This window comes from Oscarella lobularis, chromosome 4, assembly GCF_947507565.1.
Source record: "Oscarella lobularis chromosome 4, ooOscLobu1.1, whole genome shotgun sequence".
In the NCBI taxonomy this organism is placed as follows: domain Eukaryota; kingdom Metazoa; phylum Porifera; class Homoscleromorpha; order Homosclerophorida; family Oscarellidae; genus Oscarella; species Oscarella lobularis.
This window is the reverse complement of record NC_089178.1, coordinates 2,640,542-2,657,818: the sequence shown is the minus strand read 5'-3', so window position 1 is coordinate 2,657,818 and position 17,277 is coordinate 2,640,542. Positions and strand designations below refer to the sequence as shown.

At 45.9% G+C, this 17,277-nt stretch overlaps 8 protein-coding genes across 8 annotated transcripts; 3 read left to right on the top strand and 5 right to left on the bottom strand.

Annotated features, from left to right (window-relative positions):
- Positions 1 to 15: 15 nt before the first annotated feature.
- Positions 16 to 1,091, top strand: LOC136185851 (uncharacterized). Its single transcript, XM_065973051.1, has 7 exons — positions 16 to 132; positions 191 to 325; positions 380 to 438; positions 489 to 577; positions 634 to 671; positions 725 to 788; positions 850 to 1,091. Exons 1-7 carry the CDS (start codon positions 41 to 43, stop codon positions 997 to 999), a joined length of 627 nt encoding a protein of 208 aa, XP_065829123.1. The 5' UTR covers positions 16 to 40; the 3' UTR covers positions 1,000 to 1,091.
- LOC136185817 (gamma-aminobutyric acid type B receptor subunit 2-like) lies at positions 958 to 4,642 on the bottom strand. Its single transcript, XM_065973007.1, has 16 exons — positions 4,424 to 4,642; positions 4,176 to 4,313; positions 3,942 to 4,112; positions 3,782 to 3,892; positions 3,660 to 3,725; positions 3,387 to 3,596; positions 3,087 to 3,323; positions 2,963 to 3,027; positions 2,804 to 2,898; positions 2,601 to 2,745; positions 2,411 to 2,543; positions 2,232 to 2,354; positions 2,066 to 2,176; positions 1,689 to 2,003; positions 1,455 to 1,625; positions 958 to 1,392 (listed from the first exon to the last, which is right to left on the bottom strand). Exons 1-16 carry the CDS (start codon positions 4,640 to 4,642, stop codon positions 1,246 to 1,248), a joined length of 2,457 nt encoding a protein of 818 aa, XP_065829079.1. The 3' UTR covers positions 958 to 1,245.
- A 29-nt stretch (positions 4,643 to 4,671) lies between these two features.
- LOC136185813 (gamma-aminobutyric acid type B receptor subunit 2-like) lies at positions 4,672 to 8,105 on the bottom strand. The gene is made up of 16 exons (XM_065973002.1): positions 7,806 to 8,105; positions 7,618 to 7,755; positions 7,388 to 7,558; positions 7,221 to 7,331; positions 7,103 to 7,168; positions 6,850 to 7,053; positions 6,548 to 6,787; positions 6,407 to 6,495; positions 6,263 to 6,357; positions 6,058 to 6,202; positions 5,872 to 6,007; positions 5,698 to 5,820; positions 5,539 to 5,649; positions 5,166 to 5,483; positions 4,942 to 5,109; positions 4,672 to 4,882 (listed from the first exon to the last, which is right to left on the bottom strand). The coding sequence occupies exons 1-16, from the start codon at positions 8,103 to 8,105 to the stop codon at positions 4,748 to 4,750; spliced, it is 2,550 nt and encodes an 849-aa protein (XP_065829074.1). The 3' UTR covers positions 4,672 to 4,747.
- Positions 8,106 to 8,152: 47 nt separating this feature from the next.
- On the bottom strand, positions 8,153 to 12,604 carry LOC136185814 (gamma-aminobutyric acid type B receptor subunit 2-like). Its single transcript, XM_065973004.1, has 16 exons — positions 11,664 to 12,604; positions 11,352 to 11,492; positions 11,120 to 11,290; positions 10,954 to 11,064; positions 10,832 to 10,897; positions 10,565 to 10,768; positions 10,275 to 10,511; positions 10,141 to 10,217; positions 10,000 to 10,091; positions 9,795 to 9,939; positions 9,596 to 9,731; positions 9,411 to 9,533; positions 9,243 to 9,353; positions 8,835 to 9,149; positions 8,610 to 8,783; positions 8,153 to 8,538 (listed from the first exon to the last, which is right to left on the bottom strand). The coding sequence occupies exons 1-16, from the start codon at positions 11,916 to 11,918 to the stop codon at positions 8,350 to 8,352; spliced, it is 2,547 nt and encodes an 848-aa protein (XP_065829076.1). The 5' UTR covers positions 11,919 to 12,604; the 3' UTR covers positions 8,153 to 8,349.
- On the top strand, positions 11,671 to 13,957 carry LOC136185826 (D-2-hydroxyglutarate dehydrogenase, mitochondrial-like). The gene has a single exon (XM_065973020.1). It carries the CDS (start codon positions 12,093 to 12,095, stop codon positions 13,557 to 13,559), a length of 1,467 nt encoding a protein of 488 aa, XP_065829092.1. The 5' UTR covers positions 11,671 to 12,092; the 3' UTR covers positions 13,560 to 13,957.
- On the bottom strand, positions 13,510 to 14,897 carry LOC136185836 (uncharacterized). The gene is made up of 2 exons (XM_065973034.1): positions 13,970 to 14,897; positions 13,510 to 13,916 (listed from the first exon to the last, which is right to left on the bottom strand). Exons 1-2 carry the CDS (start codon positions 14,858 to 14,860, stop codon positions 13,575 to 13,577), a joined length of 1,233 nt encoding a protein of 410 aa, XP_065829106.1. The 5' UTR covers positions 14,861 to 14,897; the 3' UTR covers positions 13,510 to 13,574.
- Positions 14,862 to 16,500, top strand: LOC136185842 (quinone oxidoreductase-like). The gene is made up of 8 exons (XM_065973041.1): positions 14,862 to 15,126; positions 15,199 to 15,351; positions 15,401 to 15,561; positions 15,617 to 15,668; positions 15,723 to 15,872; positions 15,924 to 16,025; positions 16,081 to 16,170; positions 16,234 to 16,500. Exons 1-8 carry the CDS (start codon positions 14,896 to 14,898, stop codon positions 16,402 to 16,404), a joined length of 1,110 nt encoding a protein of 369 aa, XP_065829113.1. The 5' UTR covers positions 14,862 to 14,895; the 3' UTR covers positions 16,405 to 16,500.
- On the bottom strand, positions 15,111 to 17,239 carry LOC136185852 (uncharacterized). Its single transcript, XM_065973052.1, has 4 exons — positions 16,940 to 17,239; positions 16,590 to 16,885; positions 16,255 to 16,535; positions 15,111 to 16,195 (listed from the first exon to the last, which is right to left on the bottom strand). The coding sequence occupies exons 1-3, from the start codon at positions 17,229 to 17,231 to the stop codon at positions 16,515 to 16,517; spliced, it is 609 nt and encodes a 202-aa protein (XP_065829124.1). The 5' UTR covers positions 17,232 to 17,239; the 3' UTR covers positions 15,111 to 16,195; positions 16,255 to 16,514.
- Positions 17,240 to 17,277: the final 38 nt, after the last annotated feature.

Genomic DNA, 17,277 nt, shown 5'->3' with positions numbered 1-17,277 from the left:
CACTTTAGCATTCGGGGGTTTTTTACGCGCTCCATTCGAAATGGCACAAATAGAAGCTTCCAGAAAAGCCTTCGATGTCTTAAAAGCACTCTTGAGCACCGAACTACCTGACAGGACTGAATTTGACATGAAGTAAGACATCTCTACGCTATCTTTTGGACGACAACGACTTTATCTCTCTTGTTCCAAGCGTCGTTGACGACTGCGCGCTCTCCTACATTTCGAGTTACATCGAAACGATTGAGCACGGTCACGCAGATTCCGAAATGGAAGAGCTGCGAGACCTACTCGGAGCTTACGTGCCGCAACTCGCCAATTTGCCACTGTAAAAGCCAAAGGAGACCTCTTACTGTAGGCACATCACGCGTGGGTTTTTTAGCAATATTTTACACAAGTGGGTTGCCGTTCAGAAGGATATTCCTTCCTCTAAAGACAATTGTAGGTTAATTTATTAATTATGAGTAGAAAATTTGACTAGTGCCCTTCAGTAGCGAAAAATTCGAATGAGACCCTCTCAGAAAATCTAGTTGCTATTCATTTGTCCCAAAAAACGACTGAAAACTGTACAAGCAAACGGGTAAGGGAATGGGGTGTGCAGTCACTCCGTTACATTACTGATGGATATCATTTCAGAGAGACGACGCGGTGGCAAAAGATTTTGTGTTATCGAGGTCTAGTAACCGTGTAAATTATTCATAAGAAAAATGTATTGAACATTGTTTAGGTATGCCTTTGTTGACACTGCAGATGAAAACAAAACTTTCGTTCCACGTGTGAAATTAGACGACGTACGGGCGGGGTTTTTACTCTCTAAAAGACGCTATTGTAGCGAAACTAACTCGTTGTTAGATAAAAGAAAAATCGATTCGGTATCGAGAGGGAAAAATTGTGAGCACCAAGGGTGAAAAGTATCAGATAGAATTGAAAAGACCGGAGTCGGAGGACATGAAAAAAACGTACGTTTCACTAAAGCCAGCGAGAAAGTATAGATTTCATTAACTAAAGCGTGCAGCTTTTTATAACGATTTGTGTCTTAATTAATGCCGTGGTGTCACTCTACACATGCGTTTATTAAAAACGTCTAGCAAGATGACTACACTATTTATCGAACTATGCTAGCACGTGCTGATTTGGGCGGTTTGAGCAAGCCTTCCTAGCTAAAGCAGCTCCCTTCCTCCTAAACAGCGTACAGCCAGTTAAAAGCAAGCGATGGAATTCGCGTTGCTTATTATCTCAAACGAGAATTCATTCGCCGTTTTCTACAAGTTCATTCTCGCTCGCTGGCGGTGTTGATTGATCCTCGCTTACAGGTGATGAGGAGGAGTATACCTCATCGTAATCTTCCCCGAGCGTGCTTTTCACTCTTCTAATAATCTCTTCGGGAAAATGTCCCTGCGTGTACAAAAGAGGCATACATGTATTGGCTTTTCAAAGGATGCTAAAGACGGTCATACGTTGTCTAGAAGCAAACGAATAACGTTGCTCTTGCGCTTTTCCCTACCCTGGAGAGCTAGTAGATCCGTTGTTCTCGCAATGGTATGATCGTTGACGCCAGCCGATCGCGTCGTTGCAACTCTTCCAAAAATTCTCATGTTCTTATCTCGTCCTGTTGCTAACAAATATATCTACGGAGGAAAAAAAGCGCTTACAGTACTTTTCGTGAGAGATATTTGACTTTCCACAGTCACCTTGGACACAAAAACGAAGCAGAGAATGCTTGCCACTGTAACAATTGCTGCCACAGACCTCAGAAAGTATCGTAGACCAGGATTGGGTACAAATGACAGAGCAAATACGATGACACATGCTATGACCGTATTGTAGACGGACAAAGCAATGTAGCGAGAATCGTTCAACGAAACGATTCTCACGCGGCGTGTATCGTACGCCAAGTAAGCGCCCAAAATAAGGACTAATCCTTTGTAAACGTAGATAGTATAGTGCCAGCGATTACCGTTGGGCGTCAAGCAGTAATCGCGAACATAACGAGCCTCCATAGATGTCTTCACATAAAGAATAAGTAATTGAGAAAGGATTTCTGCTACTATATACGTGCGATTCTTGCCTTTATTCTTTCGTGACCGCTTTGAAACGGATCGATTCCAAACCAGAGCGACAGCAACAATACGTCAATTATGACAAAAGCTCCAACAATAGCAAATAAGACCTTGTCAGTCTAAAAACAGAATTGGCGAGTCATCTATACAGTTAAAATTCAAGTAAAGACGCACTAAATGAAGAGCATTGGTTCTGCCGGCGTCGGTTTCTTTGATAATTCTGCTGACGCGCCAAGTTTTTGCAAACATGCTTCCAAACAAAAGAGAGAAGCCGATAGCAAGTAACGAGTTGCGAAACTGCGCGACAGAAGAGACAGTCGCGAATATTATCAAAAAAAAGTATCAAAACATACGTAGCAGGGAACGAAAAATGACTTCAAAGGATAAAACTGGCCGTTGAAACCGTCAAATATAATTGAAGCGTTAAGCAAAACAGCTCCAATCGCTATAACACTATTCAGATGTGGACTTGACAATTTTACAATTCTACGTTACAGTATATACGGTTTTGAATAGATCGACGAGAACGGTCATCAAACTCACTTTCTCGATCGAAAACGAATGTTGAATGCCAGCATGCACAACGCAAAAGCTATTCCAAGTCCAGCTAGAATAGCAACTGCGTAAAAGAGCCCTTTATTTGAATAATCCGAAACGTTTTCCACCTTTGCTATGGGTACTTTGCCGTCTGCGCAGAAGCAACTGGCCTTACATCTATCTGCATGCACAACTTCATTATTACTTACTTATCCACGGTATATGAGCAATGTTATTTGGCTCAAAGACTTTCTTTCTGGTGTCATAGGTACCCACCACAAAACTATTTTCACTTCCGTTACTACTGTGTACGATGCGGGCGGACATAAGGTCAATACATCAAAACATTTTTTTGGATTCTTGCTTACTAATCGATTTTGACCTGTTCTGTCGCTTCGTGGTCACTTTCGTTCAAATCAAAATGTACTTCGCCCTTTATGAAACGAGGAGGACGTTATTCGAATAAAATAATAAAGAGTCAGTACCACTCACAATCAAGCCATCGAACTCAACTTGATTGAGAACCTTTTGAAACCTTTCCCGGAGCTGTTTATTGTGATAGTCAAAATTGTCGAGTCCTCCAGTAATGCCGTTGGCTTTCAACTCCATTATGGTTTTATTCAACATTATTGCAATTGATAGAACAGTATCGTAGGCATAAGCCGAATACTGTTCAAATTGATTGGCTCCCGTCATTTTCATATAGTCACTTTCAACCTCTCGTCTCGTCTACAATTTGCATTTTATTTAGTGTATACGGCAGCGTAGAGGTTATTGCGGGCTGGGTAACACCTTGCCTGTCAGTAGCGTGACATTAGGGTTATTGGCTACTTGAATGAAATCAAAGTTGAAATGCCCCCTAATAGTCTCTTCCATTTCGTCTACTGTGCACTTCGTCGCGCCTTTTTTTGCGTGCCATTCAGTGGAGTTGCTCTTCGTATACCAACCGGGAAAAAGCCAAACGTAGTGGGGCGATCGAATGGGTGGCTTGTGCTTGTACGCCTATTCCATTCCCGGAAACTATACATAGCCCCGCGGCCTAATACAAAAGTCAATCGCACTCACTCGACAGACCAACTGACGTCCGGCCTCTTCAAAAAACATTCCAATAATTATTCTTCTGTCTGACTCCTATCAGAGAAGCAAGCGAGTGTATTATGTACGTGAAAAGCGCAATTTTTCCATACTGCAATATTTTTTATTGCCGCATCCATTGTTGAAGGCATATCTGCGGATACAATGTGTAGTTCGTATTTATACTTTTCCTCTGATAGTAATTTCATCAGATGATTAGCTACCTAAAAAGATCCGTACGTGAGCAACGGATCGCATTATTCCACCACCTACCAAATTAAAAACTTCTTCGCTTTCAATAAGTATTATAGCGTCTTTCCATTCCAGTTCTTTAAGAAGCTGTACGCGTGCGTAGTTCAACGTATTTTCGGCCGGCAACAGAGGATAATAGAGAGGGAATACGGTGCGACTGTACAAAGAGGGAGACGTCGACAAAAAATTGAACTATAAGAGAGTTCTCTCTTATAAAACAGAGTCACCAGTAGAGAGAGAGAGGAACAAACTCACTTGCAACATTTCAAATTGTTCGGTCGTTTGGGCAAGAGCTCGAGTGACCGGAGAACAACCTTCAGCAATGAGAGCCACAAATTTTTCTTCCAACGATAGCATTTCGCAGAGTTGAAACGACGCAAGACCAATATCGCACTAAAATACCGACACCCGCGTAAGACAAACACGCCATATCCGGTTCTCGGATGACATCGATCGAGTCGCGACTAGATCTTTTGTATCGTTTTTATTACGACGAGACTCACGTTAGACGAGTTTGTGCGTAATTTCAGGCGGTAGCCGTCGACGAGAGAAGCGTGTTCGTTGACGTGCTGGACAGCCAGTTCGCACGCCTTATCCGCGTGTTCCACACGCCACCGCGAGTCTTCGCCGGTAGGCAAAAGTGCTGCGATGTGAAGGGTCTTTTCGTTTTCGTCGGCGGATGCGAATGTCCACAAGAGGAGGATAAGAAACAGAGCTGCCATTATCGACGGAAGTAGCGCGCACTAGCATGCATGTTTCTTGGAGCGTCTCTTGGCGACTGGCACGTGGCTCTCAAAATAAAATCAATCGCACGCTATACATAAGAGTCACTTTCCGTCGTTATCACCTGAATGTTTCTTCTTGATTGTTAGCGAAGACGATGACGACGTGCAGAATATAGCATCATAGTCGTCTCTCAGCACACTCTTCACTCTTCTAATAGTTGCTTCAGAGAAAGTCCCCTGCATGCAAAGCAACTCGTATAAGACTTTCTCGCTGTTGCAGACAATCATCGTCATACGTGTTTAATAAGCAGATGAATAGCGCTTTCTTTGCGTTTTTCACTGCTCTGCAAGGTAAGAAGATCTGTTGTTCTCGCTATAATGTTACCCCCGGTGCCGGATGACAACGTTCCAACTCTTCCAAATGTCTCTATTTTCTTATCGCCATCTGTTATCAGTGAATAAATCTGTAAACATGCAAGTCAAAAAATTGAAAAAGAATTAAATGTTTACGGATTCGTACCTTTGGGACAAAAACACAGCCAAGGACGCTAACTACGGCAATGATTATAGCCGCAGAAGTCAGGGCATACCGAAGGCCAGGATTCGGTACAAAAGACAACGCGAACACGACGATGCACGATATAACAGTATTGTAGACAGACATGGCGATATAGCGAGAATCGTTCAACGAAACGATTCTCACATGACGCGTGTCGTATGCCAAATAAACGCCAAGAACGAGGATCAACCCTTTGTAAGCATAGAGAATGTAGAGCCAGTGACCGCCCCCGGGAGCTGTAGAGCAGAACTTGCGAATGTAGCGAGCATCTTCTGATGTCTAAAAAACAGAAAAGGTTTAAGACGATATATAGTCAATATTTAAACCTACGCACCCCTATGTTTTCAGTGCCACTTCTAAATGGATTGATTCCATACCAGAGAGACAGCAACAATACGTCAATGAGGACAAAAACCCCAACAACCCCAAGTAAGACAGCATTAGTCTAAATAACGAATTGGTAAGCTTGCCTACACAGAGCGAAGGACGGTACCAAATGAAGGCTGCCGGTTCTGCCAGCATTGGATTCCTTTACTATTCTGCTGACTCGCCAAGTCTTGGCAAACATGGATCCAAATGAAAGCGAAAATCCAATAGCAAGTAAGCAGTTGCGTACCTAAAATCAAACAAAAAGGTCAGTATAAAATTAAAGTTCCATTTATCATACGTAGCACGAAATCATAGACCAGCTGTTTAGAGGATAAAACTGCCCGTTGAAGCCGTCAAATACAATCGAGGCATAGACCAGAACAGCTCCGATCGCCACAATGTTATTCAGATGTGGACTAGACATTTTCACGACCCTAAAAACACTTTATGTATGCCTGTAATCACGACGGCTATCTGCACAAACTTTCGTGATCGAAAGTGAACGTTGAATGCAAGCATGGACAGCGCAAGAACTATTCCAAGTCCAGCCAGAACGGATATCACGTAGAAGAGTTTTCTATTTGAATAGTCCAAGACGTCTTCAATTTTAGCAACTGGAATTTTCCCGTCTGACATGTACAGTATTTGAAGGCTATATATAAAGGAAGAGGCTGCCTATTGTTACTTACTTATCCACGGTATATTTTGAACGTTGTCTGGTAAGAGGGCGTTACTACTCTTGTCGTAAACAGCAACAAAAAATGATTTTGTGTTTTCGGAACAGCTGCACACAAACGCTTTTAATTAACTAGAGGAATTGAATCATTGCCCACTATTCAATTCTTATTCGTTCCGTTGCTTTTCGTCTTCTTCTTTCTAAGTACGTATGATTACACGTATCGCCACAAAAGTGTATTCTTCCCTACAAAAGATATCATTTAAATTCACACTGGTCCTAGTCGACTGCCGCTTACTGTCAAACCATCAAAATCTACCCGGGTTTCAAGTAGGTGCTGAAACAATCTTCGGAGGTTCTTGTTTTGGTAGGAGAAATCGTCAAGTTCTGCCAGACGGCCATCAGCTTTCAACGTATTTATGGTCTCATTCAGCATCAGAGCAATAGACACGACCACATCATAGCCATAGGCAGAATACTGCTCAAAAGCATTGGTTCCTGTTATACGCCCGTACTCAAGCTCAACGTCTCGCCTCGTCTAAAACCCAACCAATCAATCAATCAAGGAATCACTGTTACCCCAACCATATATCTGTGTACCTTGCCTGTTGGTAGCCTAACACTGCTGTCGTTGGCCGACTGAGAAAAATCAAATTTGAAATGTCCGTCGACTGTTGCTCTCATTTCTTCGTTGCTGCAACCAGTCTCGCCTTTTTTGGTGTACCAATGGCTTGACTGGCCCGAGCTAAACCAACCAGGAAAAAGCCAAACGTAGTTGGGCGATCTGACGTTCTTTCTAAACGCCTGCCCAACACAAATAGAACGCCATACGTATTGTGCTTACTACACTTACGTGGCAGACCAAGTGACGTCCGACCTCCTCGTAAAACAGTCCAATAATTATTCTTCTGTCTGATGTCTATCAGAGAGCAACAACATTTACCATTTTATACTCGCACTGCACGTAATACCGCAATGTTTTCTATTGCAACGTCTACTGTTGAAGGCATATCTGCTGACACAATATGCAATTCATAGTCGTATCCTTGTTCCGTCAGTAATTCAGTCAAATGGTTAGCTACCTACGGTACAAAAAAGGCCACTGAAAAAAATCACAGTACAACGTGTTAAAATGTACCAGACTGAAAACTTCTTCTGTTTCAATCAGTATTATGACGTCTCGCCAGTTCAGTTCTTCAAGAAGTTTTAGGCGTGCGTAGTTCAACGTCGTTTCTGCTGGCAACAGGGGATAATACAACGGATACACGGTGCGGTTGTACAAGGAGGGAGATGATGACAAAAAATTAAACTAAGAGAGACGAGCTTCTTAGAAAACAAATTCAATTTCAGCAGAACGGTGCCACGCACTTGCAAAATATTGAAGTGCTGAGTCGTTTTGGCAAGAGGTTGAGTGACAATAGCGCAGCCTTCAGCAATAAGAGCGACGGACTTTTGGCGCGCAGATAGCATTTCGTACAGCTGGTAGTTTGCAAGGCCAACGTCACACTAAAACTCAGTCGTTAAATGTCAGACAGGTGTATTTTACCGAGGCTTACGTCGGAAGAATTCGTGTCTAACTCCAAATTGTAGGCGTCAAGGAGAGATGGTTGACTATTGACGTGCTCCACTGCCAGCCTGCACGCCATGTCGGCATTTTTAACAAGCCATCGAGAGTCGTTGCCCATTGGCAACAAGGCTTTAATGCGAAGAGTCTTATTCTTTGCAGAAGATTGGACAGTCGTAGGCATCCAGAAAAGGAAAAGAAAGAGCAGCTGGAAAGTCATGTCTGCCTGATGTTGACACACCAGCCTCTGGGGTTGGCATGCGCGGAAAGGGTCGAAACAATTAAATGCCATAGAGATGGCCTACTGACGTCAGTACGGTCGCACCGAAGTCTAGACACTCAACATCATTCAACGGTCACCCGCGTCTCGTTCTCATAATCGTCTTTTGGTGAGATGCGATTATTACCTAATTAACCTTCTGTGTACTTTGTTTACTGACCACGCTCAGCTTAGGCCTTAGCGACTAACTGGCTATACGGAGGGGGAGGGAGCATTAACTTCAGTACCGTAGGCTTACGCTATCCGTTAGAAATTTTTAGACATAGACCACCTCACATTCCTCCATCGTTGTAGCGCCTGCAGTTGTTGGCGATGTCACGTCATTTTCCTTTATCATCGCCACGTCGGTCGTTGGCGATGTCGGAGGCGAAGTGGGGACTATAGTGTCATAGTCATCCCCAAGTGTGCCTTTCACTCTTTGAAGGACTTCCTCCGGAAAATTTCCCTGTGCGAGCCAATCAGTACGCAATCGCTACTCTATATCTCTATTCCGAATACACAAGCATGCAGCCATACGTTGTCAACAAGCAGACGAATCACGGTGCTCTGACGCCTTTCTCTGCCCTGCAGAGCGAGCAGGTCCGTCGTTCTTGCTATGGTATGATCGTTGACACCAGACGACTTTTTCGTTCCAACCCTTCCAAACGTCTTCATTTTGGCGGCGTCTCGCCCAGTTATAAGCCAATAAACCTAAAGAGAGAAAATCGACGGTTGCTTGGTTGGTGTTATTGTTGGACTGACCTTGGGTAGAAAAACGAAGCCGAGAATGCTAGCGACCGCGACAATTATCGCTGTCGATTCCAGAGCATATTGAAGACCGGGATTAGGTACGAAAGACAAAGCAAACACAATGATGCACGATATGACGGTATTGTAGACGGACATGGCGATATAGCGAGAATCGTTCAACGAAACGACTCTTACGCGCCGAGTGTCATATGCCAAGTACACTCCCAGTACCAGAATCAAACCTTTGTAAGCATAGAGAACGTAGAGCCAGTGACCGCCGTCGGGGCTTGAACAAAGCTCGCGAACGAAGCGAGCATCTTCTGACCTCTGCGGAGGAAATAGCGGATGATATGAATTACAAAGATTCTAGTATCTGATGTTCAAGGCGTTTAGCCACTCACTAAATTTAATTGATTATACCTTTATGGTTGTGGTGCCGCTTTCAAAGGGGTTGATTCCGTACCAAAGTGACAGCAACAGGGCGTCGATTGCGACAAAAACTCCCACGACAGTCAATAGAACCTTGTCGGTCTAAAATCGATTTTTCTATTAATATATTGTATGAGCGCAAGAGAAACCAAAACTTACTAAAAAAAGACTTCTGCTTCTGCCAGCAGTAGCTTCTTTTATTATTTTACTGACTCGCCACGTTTTGGCAAACATGCTTCCAAACGAAAGAGAAAAACCGATTGCAAGCAACGAATTTCGCAGCTAAACAGAAACAAAAACCCAAGCTAAATCGTTTGCTAGACGTACACATGCACGTTGCATACGTAGCAGGAGACGAATGACCAATTGCCCAAAGGATAGAATTGCCCGTTGAAGCCGTCAAATATAATTGAAGCATAGACCATAACAGCTCCGATAGCCACGACGTTGTTCATAAAAGGACTCGACAATTTCACAACCCTAGGTAGATATAGAATTGTTTGTGCGCATCGTTTCTCGCTAATGATATATCTATTGACGCACTTTCTATGCCGAAAGCGAACGTTGAAGGCAAGCATGGACAGTGCAAAGACAATTCCAAGCGCAGCCAGAGCAGCAATTACGTAAAATACTTTTTCGTTAGAATAATCAAAAATTTCTGCAACCTTGGCCACAGGAATTTTTCCGCCTGCGCAAAGTCGTAAATTAGTGCTGAGTGCATGCATGCATGCCGCAGATAGCTCATTACCTATCCACGGTATTTTGCCCACATTGTTGAGCGTAAGGGCATTGGTGCCTTTGTTATATATTGCTACAAGAAAATCCGAAGACCGTGAATGGCTACGAAAAAAAGGCATTGCAGCGATCAGGAAGTGTTAAATAGTCATACAAATTGATTTCGATTCGTTCCGTCGCTTCTCTTCTTTCGTGAGAGTGATCAGCAGTGCTGTTAAAGTGTATTCGTCCCTTATGATGCACAAAGCAAATAAAGACGAGTAAGTAAACGCGAGGGTTATTGCTCACAATCATGCCGTTGAACTCTATTCCTTTAAGAACGCTTTGAAAACTTTCCCGAAGTTTTTCATTTTTGTAGTCAAAATGGTCCAGTTCTGCAGACCGATTTTGGGCTTTCAATTCGTTTATAGTCTTGTTCAACATAAGTGCAATAGATAAGACCGTGTCATATCCGTAGGCGGAATACTGCTCAAACGTTGTGTTGCCAGTTCTACGTTTGTACTCATCTTCTACATCCTGTCTCGTCTAGGGACCCAACTTTATACTTCCAAACTCTCTCTCTGCAGAAGGCACTGTACCTTGCCGGTCGGAAGTCTGATGCTACTGTCGTTGGCTGACTGAGAAAAATCGAACTTGAAATGTCCATTTACGGCTCTGTTCATTTCTTCAGTACTGCAACTCGTGGCGTTTTCTTTTAAAAACCATTCGCCATAGGGACCCGAGTCAAACCAGCCAGTAAAAAACCAAACGTAGTTGGGAGATGTAACGCCACTTTGGAAGGCCTACCCCAATCACTGAAATTAGCCCCCCATCAAGAGTAGTTAATCCCAGAATGAACCACTGACTTGGCACACCAAGTGACGCCCAAGCTTTTCGTAGAACAGTCCAATAATTATCCTTCGGTCTGACAACTATGGGAGCGCAGTAAAAAAATTACCCAAAACGGGGACAGCCTCATAGCACATACTGCTATATTTTCTACTGCAGTATCAATTGTCGACGGGACGTCAGCCGATACAGAGTACACTTCGTAGTTATAACCTCGACCAATCAGCAGGGACACCAAGTGACTAGCAACCTAGAGCAGAAAGTGCAAGTCTTTCAAAATGCACGTGTGCACGCTAGGTAGAGACCAGATTGAAAACTTCTTCTGTTTCGATAACTATTATAGCGTCTTTCCAATCGAGTTGTTCGAGAAGTGCGACGCGTCCGTAATTCAACGTCGTTTCCGGAGGCAACAGGGGATAATAGTACGGATGTACGGTACGGTTGTACAAAGAGGGAGACGACGATAGAAAGTTGAACTATGCAGCGGGAACATCGTCTCCTAAATTTAGAGCAAAGTGAAATCGAAAGCGTGCGCACCTGCAACATATCAAAGTGCTGCGTCGTCTTGGCAATAGGTAGAGTGACTATTGCACAGCCTTCGGCAATGAGCGCTACAAACTTTCGCTGGTGCGAAGAAAGCATTTCGTAGAGCTGATAGCTTGCAATGCCGACGTCACACTAATAGCATAAGACGTAAACGAAAGTAGGGGGAGTAAACGCGTCTTCGTCTACTAATCAATCTATTGATGCGCGTGCCAAGGGTAAACCTTTGCGGTGTGAAAATGAACAACCACTTCCTACTTCTCACAGGGGTCTAGACAAAGCGCAAGGGAAGAACGCTCGACTCACGTCAGAAGAATTGGTGTACAACTCCAGGTTGTAGCCTTCAAGGAAAGACGCGTTATTGTTGACGTGTTCCACGGCCAGTCTGCAGCCCACTTCAGCGTGTTTCACCACCCAACGCGAGTCTTCGCCAATTGGCAGCAGTGCTCCAATGTAAAGTGTCGTCTTATTGGCGCACATAACGACAGAGGAGAGATGAATCCACAGTAGAAATGAGAAGAAAGCGCCCATCGTCATCACTCGACGGCGGGCAGTTAGCATTGGCTGTGGCCGAAAGTCAATTGACTATTATTAGCGCGAGCACCAAGGTGACAGGTCAAATATGACAACCATGTGCCATGATAGGCCACCTGATACTGTCATGTACAAGTTCGGTCCGGTTGATGACGTCAACTCTAATACTGTAAGTGAACTAACGCACGTTCGCTTGAACTAATGAAGAAATTCTTTTCGCGTTCGGCCAGCCGCTTCTCGGCGGCGGCGTTTCAACGAAGCGCAAAATTTGCTAAATTTACCGAATTCGACGCTCGCGAATTGTCGCGCATCGTGGGTCCCAATGGGATCCTTACCGACCCAAACGACACGACGCCGTACAGCACGGACTGGACGCGCCAATTCCAAGGCGCGACCGCCGCCGTTCTGAAACCGAAATCGACGGCCGAAGTGGCGGCCATTCTTCGTCACTGCAACGATCGAAACCTCGCCGTCGTTCCGCAGGGCGGCAACACGGGCCTCGTCGGCGGCGGCGTGCCGCTTTTCGACGAAATCGTTCTGTCGACGTCGCGAATGAACGAAATTCGAGCAATCGACGCGACAACGGGCATCGTCGTCTGCGAAGCCGGCTGCGTACTCGAACGACTCGACGCGCGTCTCGCCGAGCACGGCTACGCGGCGCCCGTCGATCTCGGCTCGCGGGGCTCCTGTCAAATCGGCGGAAACGTCGCGACGAACGCTGGCGGCACGCGCCTAGTGCGCTACGGCTCGTTGCGCGGAACCGTGCTCGGCTTGGAAGTCGTCAAAGCGGACGGTACCGTATTGGATTTTATGACGTCATTGCGGAAAGATAATACGGGCTTCGATTTGAAACAGCTTTTCATTGGTTCCGAGGGAACGCTCGGCGTCATTACTGGGGTTTCGTTCTTGGCCGTGCAACGTTCTGTTACCGTCGACGTCGCTTATTTGGCGTGTTCGTCGTTCAACGATGCCATTGAGGTCTATCGTCGGTCGCGGCGGCGTCTGGGCGAGGTCTTGTCGGCGTGCGAGTTCATGGATGGAGAGGCGATGCGACTTGTCAATACTCATCTTGGCTTGGAAAACCCTTTTCTCGGTCGACCGAATTATCCGTTCTACGTTCTCGTTGAAACGGCTGGCTCTGCGGGAAGCAACAGCAGCAGCCAATTGGAGACTTTTCTTGAGGATCTCTTTGAAGAAAAACTTGTTTGCGACGGGATTTTGGCCGCGGATGGACGACAGGCAACCGCTCTCTGGGCTCTAAGGGAGCGGATAGCAGAAGCGCTGAGAATTGACGGCTATGTCCACAAGTACGATTTGTCGCTGCCTTTGAGTCAGCTGTATGAATTAGTCGAAGCAATGAGAAAGAGAACTGGCGGCATAGCGAAATCCGTCGTCGGATATGGGCACCTCGGCGACGGAAATTTGCACTTGAATTTGACGTCGGATGAAAATAGCGAGCAATTGGCGAACGTGATTGAGCCGTTTGTGTATGAATGGACGGCGAGTCGTCGCGGAAGCGTCAGCGCGGAGCACGGGCTTGGGTTGATGAAGGCACATTGCATTTCCTATTCCAAATCACCCGAAGCAATTCAAATGATGATGGATTTGAAGCGTATGCTCGATCCTAAGGGAATTCTCAATCCATACAAAACCCTTCCAATGTATTGACGTCAGAAAAACTTACTACGCTTCGTCGTTCTTCGAATTGGCTTCGTACCACTTCAAGACTGCCTTGCCTAGACGCACGTAATCGTCAGATTGGCAGTAGACTTGGCACGAAATGCGACACCAAATTCGTTCGTTCCAAACTGGAAGAAGAACTCTCACCCCATAGTTGTGAGCCAAATCTTTCATCACGTCGTAAGCACACGACGTCTTGAACCCCTTTGGCAGTGGCATTTCGATCAGACGCATCCCTGGCGCTTTCATGCTAGCAGGTAGCTCCTGCTCGCTCGTCTTCCACATTGACGCCAGCATGGGCATGGCGTCGTCAAGGAGCTTGCAATTGTATCTTGGAATCGAATCCTATATTTTAATAAAAGAACACTCTCCTTGGGGCATATAATCTTGACACCTACCAGATCTCCTAGCCACTGGTAGAATTGCACTGCCGTTAGGGCGCAGCATTGAGGCGTGAAGTCTCGCGTTCCCTGTTCCATAAATCGCTCGCGGAAGTCGCGCTTCCAATAATGGGACGTGATAGGCGGTCGAAGGCAATCCTGCTTGTCGCGTCGCGCGTAGAGAAAGGCGCAGCCGCGCGGACTGTACATCCACTTGTGAAGATTCCCCGTGTAGTAGTCGGCTCCGAGCGCTTCGAGATCCAGAGGAACGTGGCCCGGCGCGTGTGCACCGTCGATGAGGACGTCGACGTTGCGTTCGTGACACATTCCTATTAGCTTCCGAATGGGCAGCACCATTGCCGACTGGCTAGTAATGTGATCGATGATGGCCAAACGAATAGACGCGTCGCTCTCCAAAGTAGAGAGAAACGTGGCGCAGAATTGATCTTCGCTTTGGACCGGATAAGGAAAGATGTGGGAAATGATTTTAGCACGGGTCGATTCTTGTAGTGCCTCTACCGTGTGGCAGACCGCGGGATAGGTGTGATCAGCAATGAGAATGCTATCGTTTTCGGACAAACTTAACGATTTTATGACGCAGTTGGCCGCGGTCGTGGCGTTGGCGACTAGCGCGATGTTTTCGGGCTGTGCGTTGACAAATCGCGCTACGGCGTCGGCTGCAAGATCCCAGACCTTTTCTGAGGTCTCCTTGAACCACTTGTCCGGTTCGAGCTCGATTTCGTCTTGCAATCGTCGCTGCGCTTCCGAAACCGAGCGAGGAACGGTGCCAAACGAGCCGTGATTTGCAAAGACGAGATCTTTTCGAAGTGAAAAAAGTTTCTCGCGAACTTCCTGACCAAACGGAGGCGCTGCATCTTTGCTGCAGCGAAGCTGAAGACAGTCGGCCATGTCTTTGTCTTATCTAAGCTTGCGCAGACTACCGCATGCTTCGTGACGTCACCCGTGTGCTCGTAGCGCATAGTCTTGCCCTTTTATCCCTTTTCGTCGCTTGCGAAGAGATCGAAGTGATCGAAAAGTCGACGTGCGATTCTATGCGTGCTTGTAGAGCAGAACTGCCGACGGTTATGCGTGCAATTCGAGTTTCTCAGTTCGGCTCGCCGGACGTCCTGCAGCTTCGCGAGAATGTCGTCGTGCCGAAGCCGTCAGTCAACGAGGTAGCTAAATATTTGCATACGAGAGCTTTGGAGGTAGACTACATATCAGAGCTTTATTAATTTGTTGTTCAGGTTCTATTGAAAGTGTATGCCGCTGGCGTCAATCCAGTGGAAACTTATATCCGTCGAGGAAACTACGCAATGCTTCCAAATCTTCCTTATACACCGGGTAACGATGCGGCAGGTGTTGTGACGGCTGTAGGCAGCAAAGTGAAAAATTTCAAGGTGAGACAAAAAGTGTTCATTTCATTTCTCATTATTTCATCCTATTCAGGTGGGTGATCGCGTTTTCACTCGTTCGTGCTCCGGATCATACGCAGAGTACACAACGGCACTGGAAGATCAAGTTTACAAGCTCCACGAGAGGCTGACATTTAGTCACGGTGCAAGCATTGGAGTACCGTATCGAACTGCGCACGTAGCTATTCACAGCAGGCAAATAAAGAGAAGCCAGCTTTTGTAGAGTTTGCCATTGCTATTGCCATTTTAGAGCTAAAGCTCGGCCTGCTGAAACCGTTCTCGTTCACGGTGCCAGTGGAGGTGTAAGTTCTTGCTTTGATTGCTGTTGTTATTAGTCATTGGTTTTATGTGAGTAGGTTGGCGTTGCTTCGGTCCAACTTGCAGTTGCTCACGGTATGACTGTTTTGGGCACGGCTGGATCTGACGAAGGAATGGCTTCCGTTCAGAAAGTGGGAGCCCATCACGTTTTTAATCATAGCTCAGAGGATTACACTGAAAAAATTATGGTAAACGGTTTGCGTAACTGTAGTAATAATCGTGACATTTTGTTCCTTTAGGAAGTGACTGGTGGAAAGGGAGTCAATGTTATTCTGGAAATGCTGGCTAATGTTAATCTTGCTAAAGATTTGAAATTGCTGGCTGTTGGTGGGCGAGTTGTCGTACGTTCATACATATGCAATGAGGAGTGCATGTTGCAAAGCATTCTGCCTGTAGGTGATAGGAAGCAGGGGTGATATCAGCATCACTCCCAGAGATTTGATGGCTCGAAATTCCGTGGTAATTGGACTGGGCAGAATGGGTGAAGTACGTTTTTCAGTGCGCATCAGTTCTAAAAAACATTAATTAAGCGTTTGCTTTCTGTTACAGGAAGAAGCGAATGATGCTTACTCAGCAATTCAATCCGGTATTGCTCTTGGTTGGATAACTCCCGTTGTGGGCAAGGTGTACCCTTTGGAAAAAGCGCGAGAAGCACAAATTGACGTCATCGAGGGAAAAGCGAAAGGCAAAATGGTTTTGACGATGACAGAAAGTAGTTAGTAGATGATCACCATGACAGCATTGATTCGGGGCCTTCGTTGTATGTAACGAATACGTCGTCACTGATTACACTGCGACAGCGTTTTATGTTCTCTACCTGTTGTACCTTCTTACTTGCAACGTTGTCTACACTGTTGAACTAGCTCTTTGCCAAAAACGTTTTCCGCTACGTCGCTCAGACCTACCTCGTGATTGATGAGCACTTTTATCAGCTCAAAGACGGTGGCTTCACACTTGGCTTTGTCACTCCACACTCTCAATATTTCGTAGCAGTGATCCTGGGGCGTCCCTGCGGACGACTTCACTCGGTCAATTTCACTGTCTTCGAGACAGCAGTTAGGCCCAAGAGTTCGCGCGACCAATATCCATTTGTGAAATATTTTACTATGAAGGGCCCTCAGTGTCTCAATTGAAACTTGCTCATCAAGACTGCGCTGCTTCGATGACAAGATGCCGGAGGAGGAGAAGGTTCTACGTTCTGCTAATGACAAAGTAGCGTTAGGAACGCGCTGTAGACCAGGTAATATCAGACTACCTGCCCCTCCCCCTTTCCTCGCGAGTTCGAATCGCTCGAGCAGGTGGCCGCGGTTCGTTCGCTTGAGTATGTCGCAGAATTTCGGCCACGAGTCCTCTTTCGACGGCAGAATGTCGACCAGAAGGCGTTGCTCCTTGTCGGGAAACTTATCGGACGGCTGTTTCATTCGATCCCAATCTGCGCGTTCGATCAGCTCGTCTTGATACATGTGACGGCACAGCCAATCGTCCACGTTCAATTGATCGAAAATGTTCATGTGGTCGCGCACGAACGTCCAAGGATTGTCGTCCATTCTCGCAGAAGAGGAATGACGCTATCACGCAAGTCCCGTACATGCA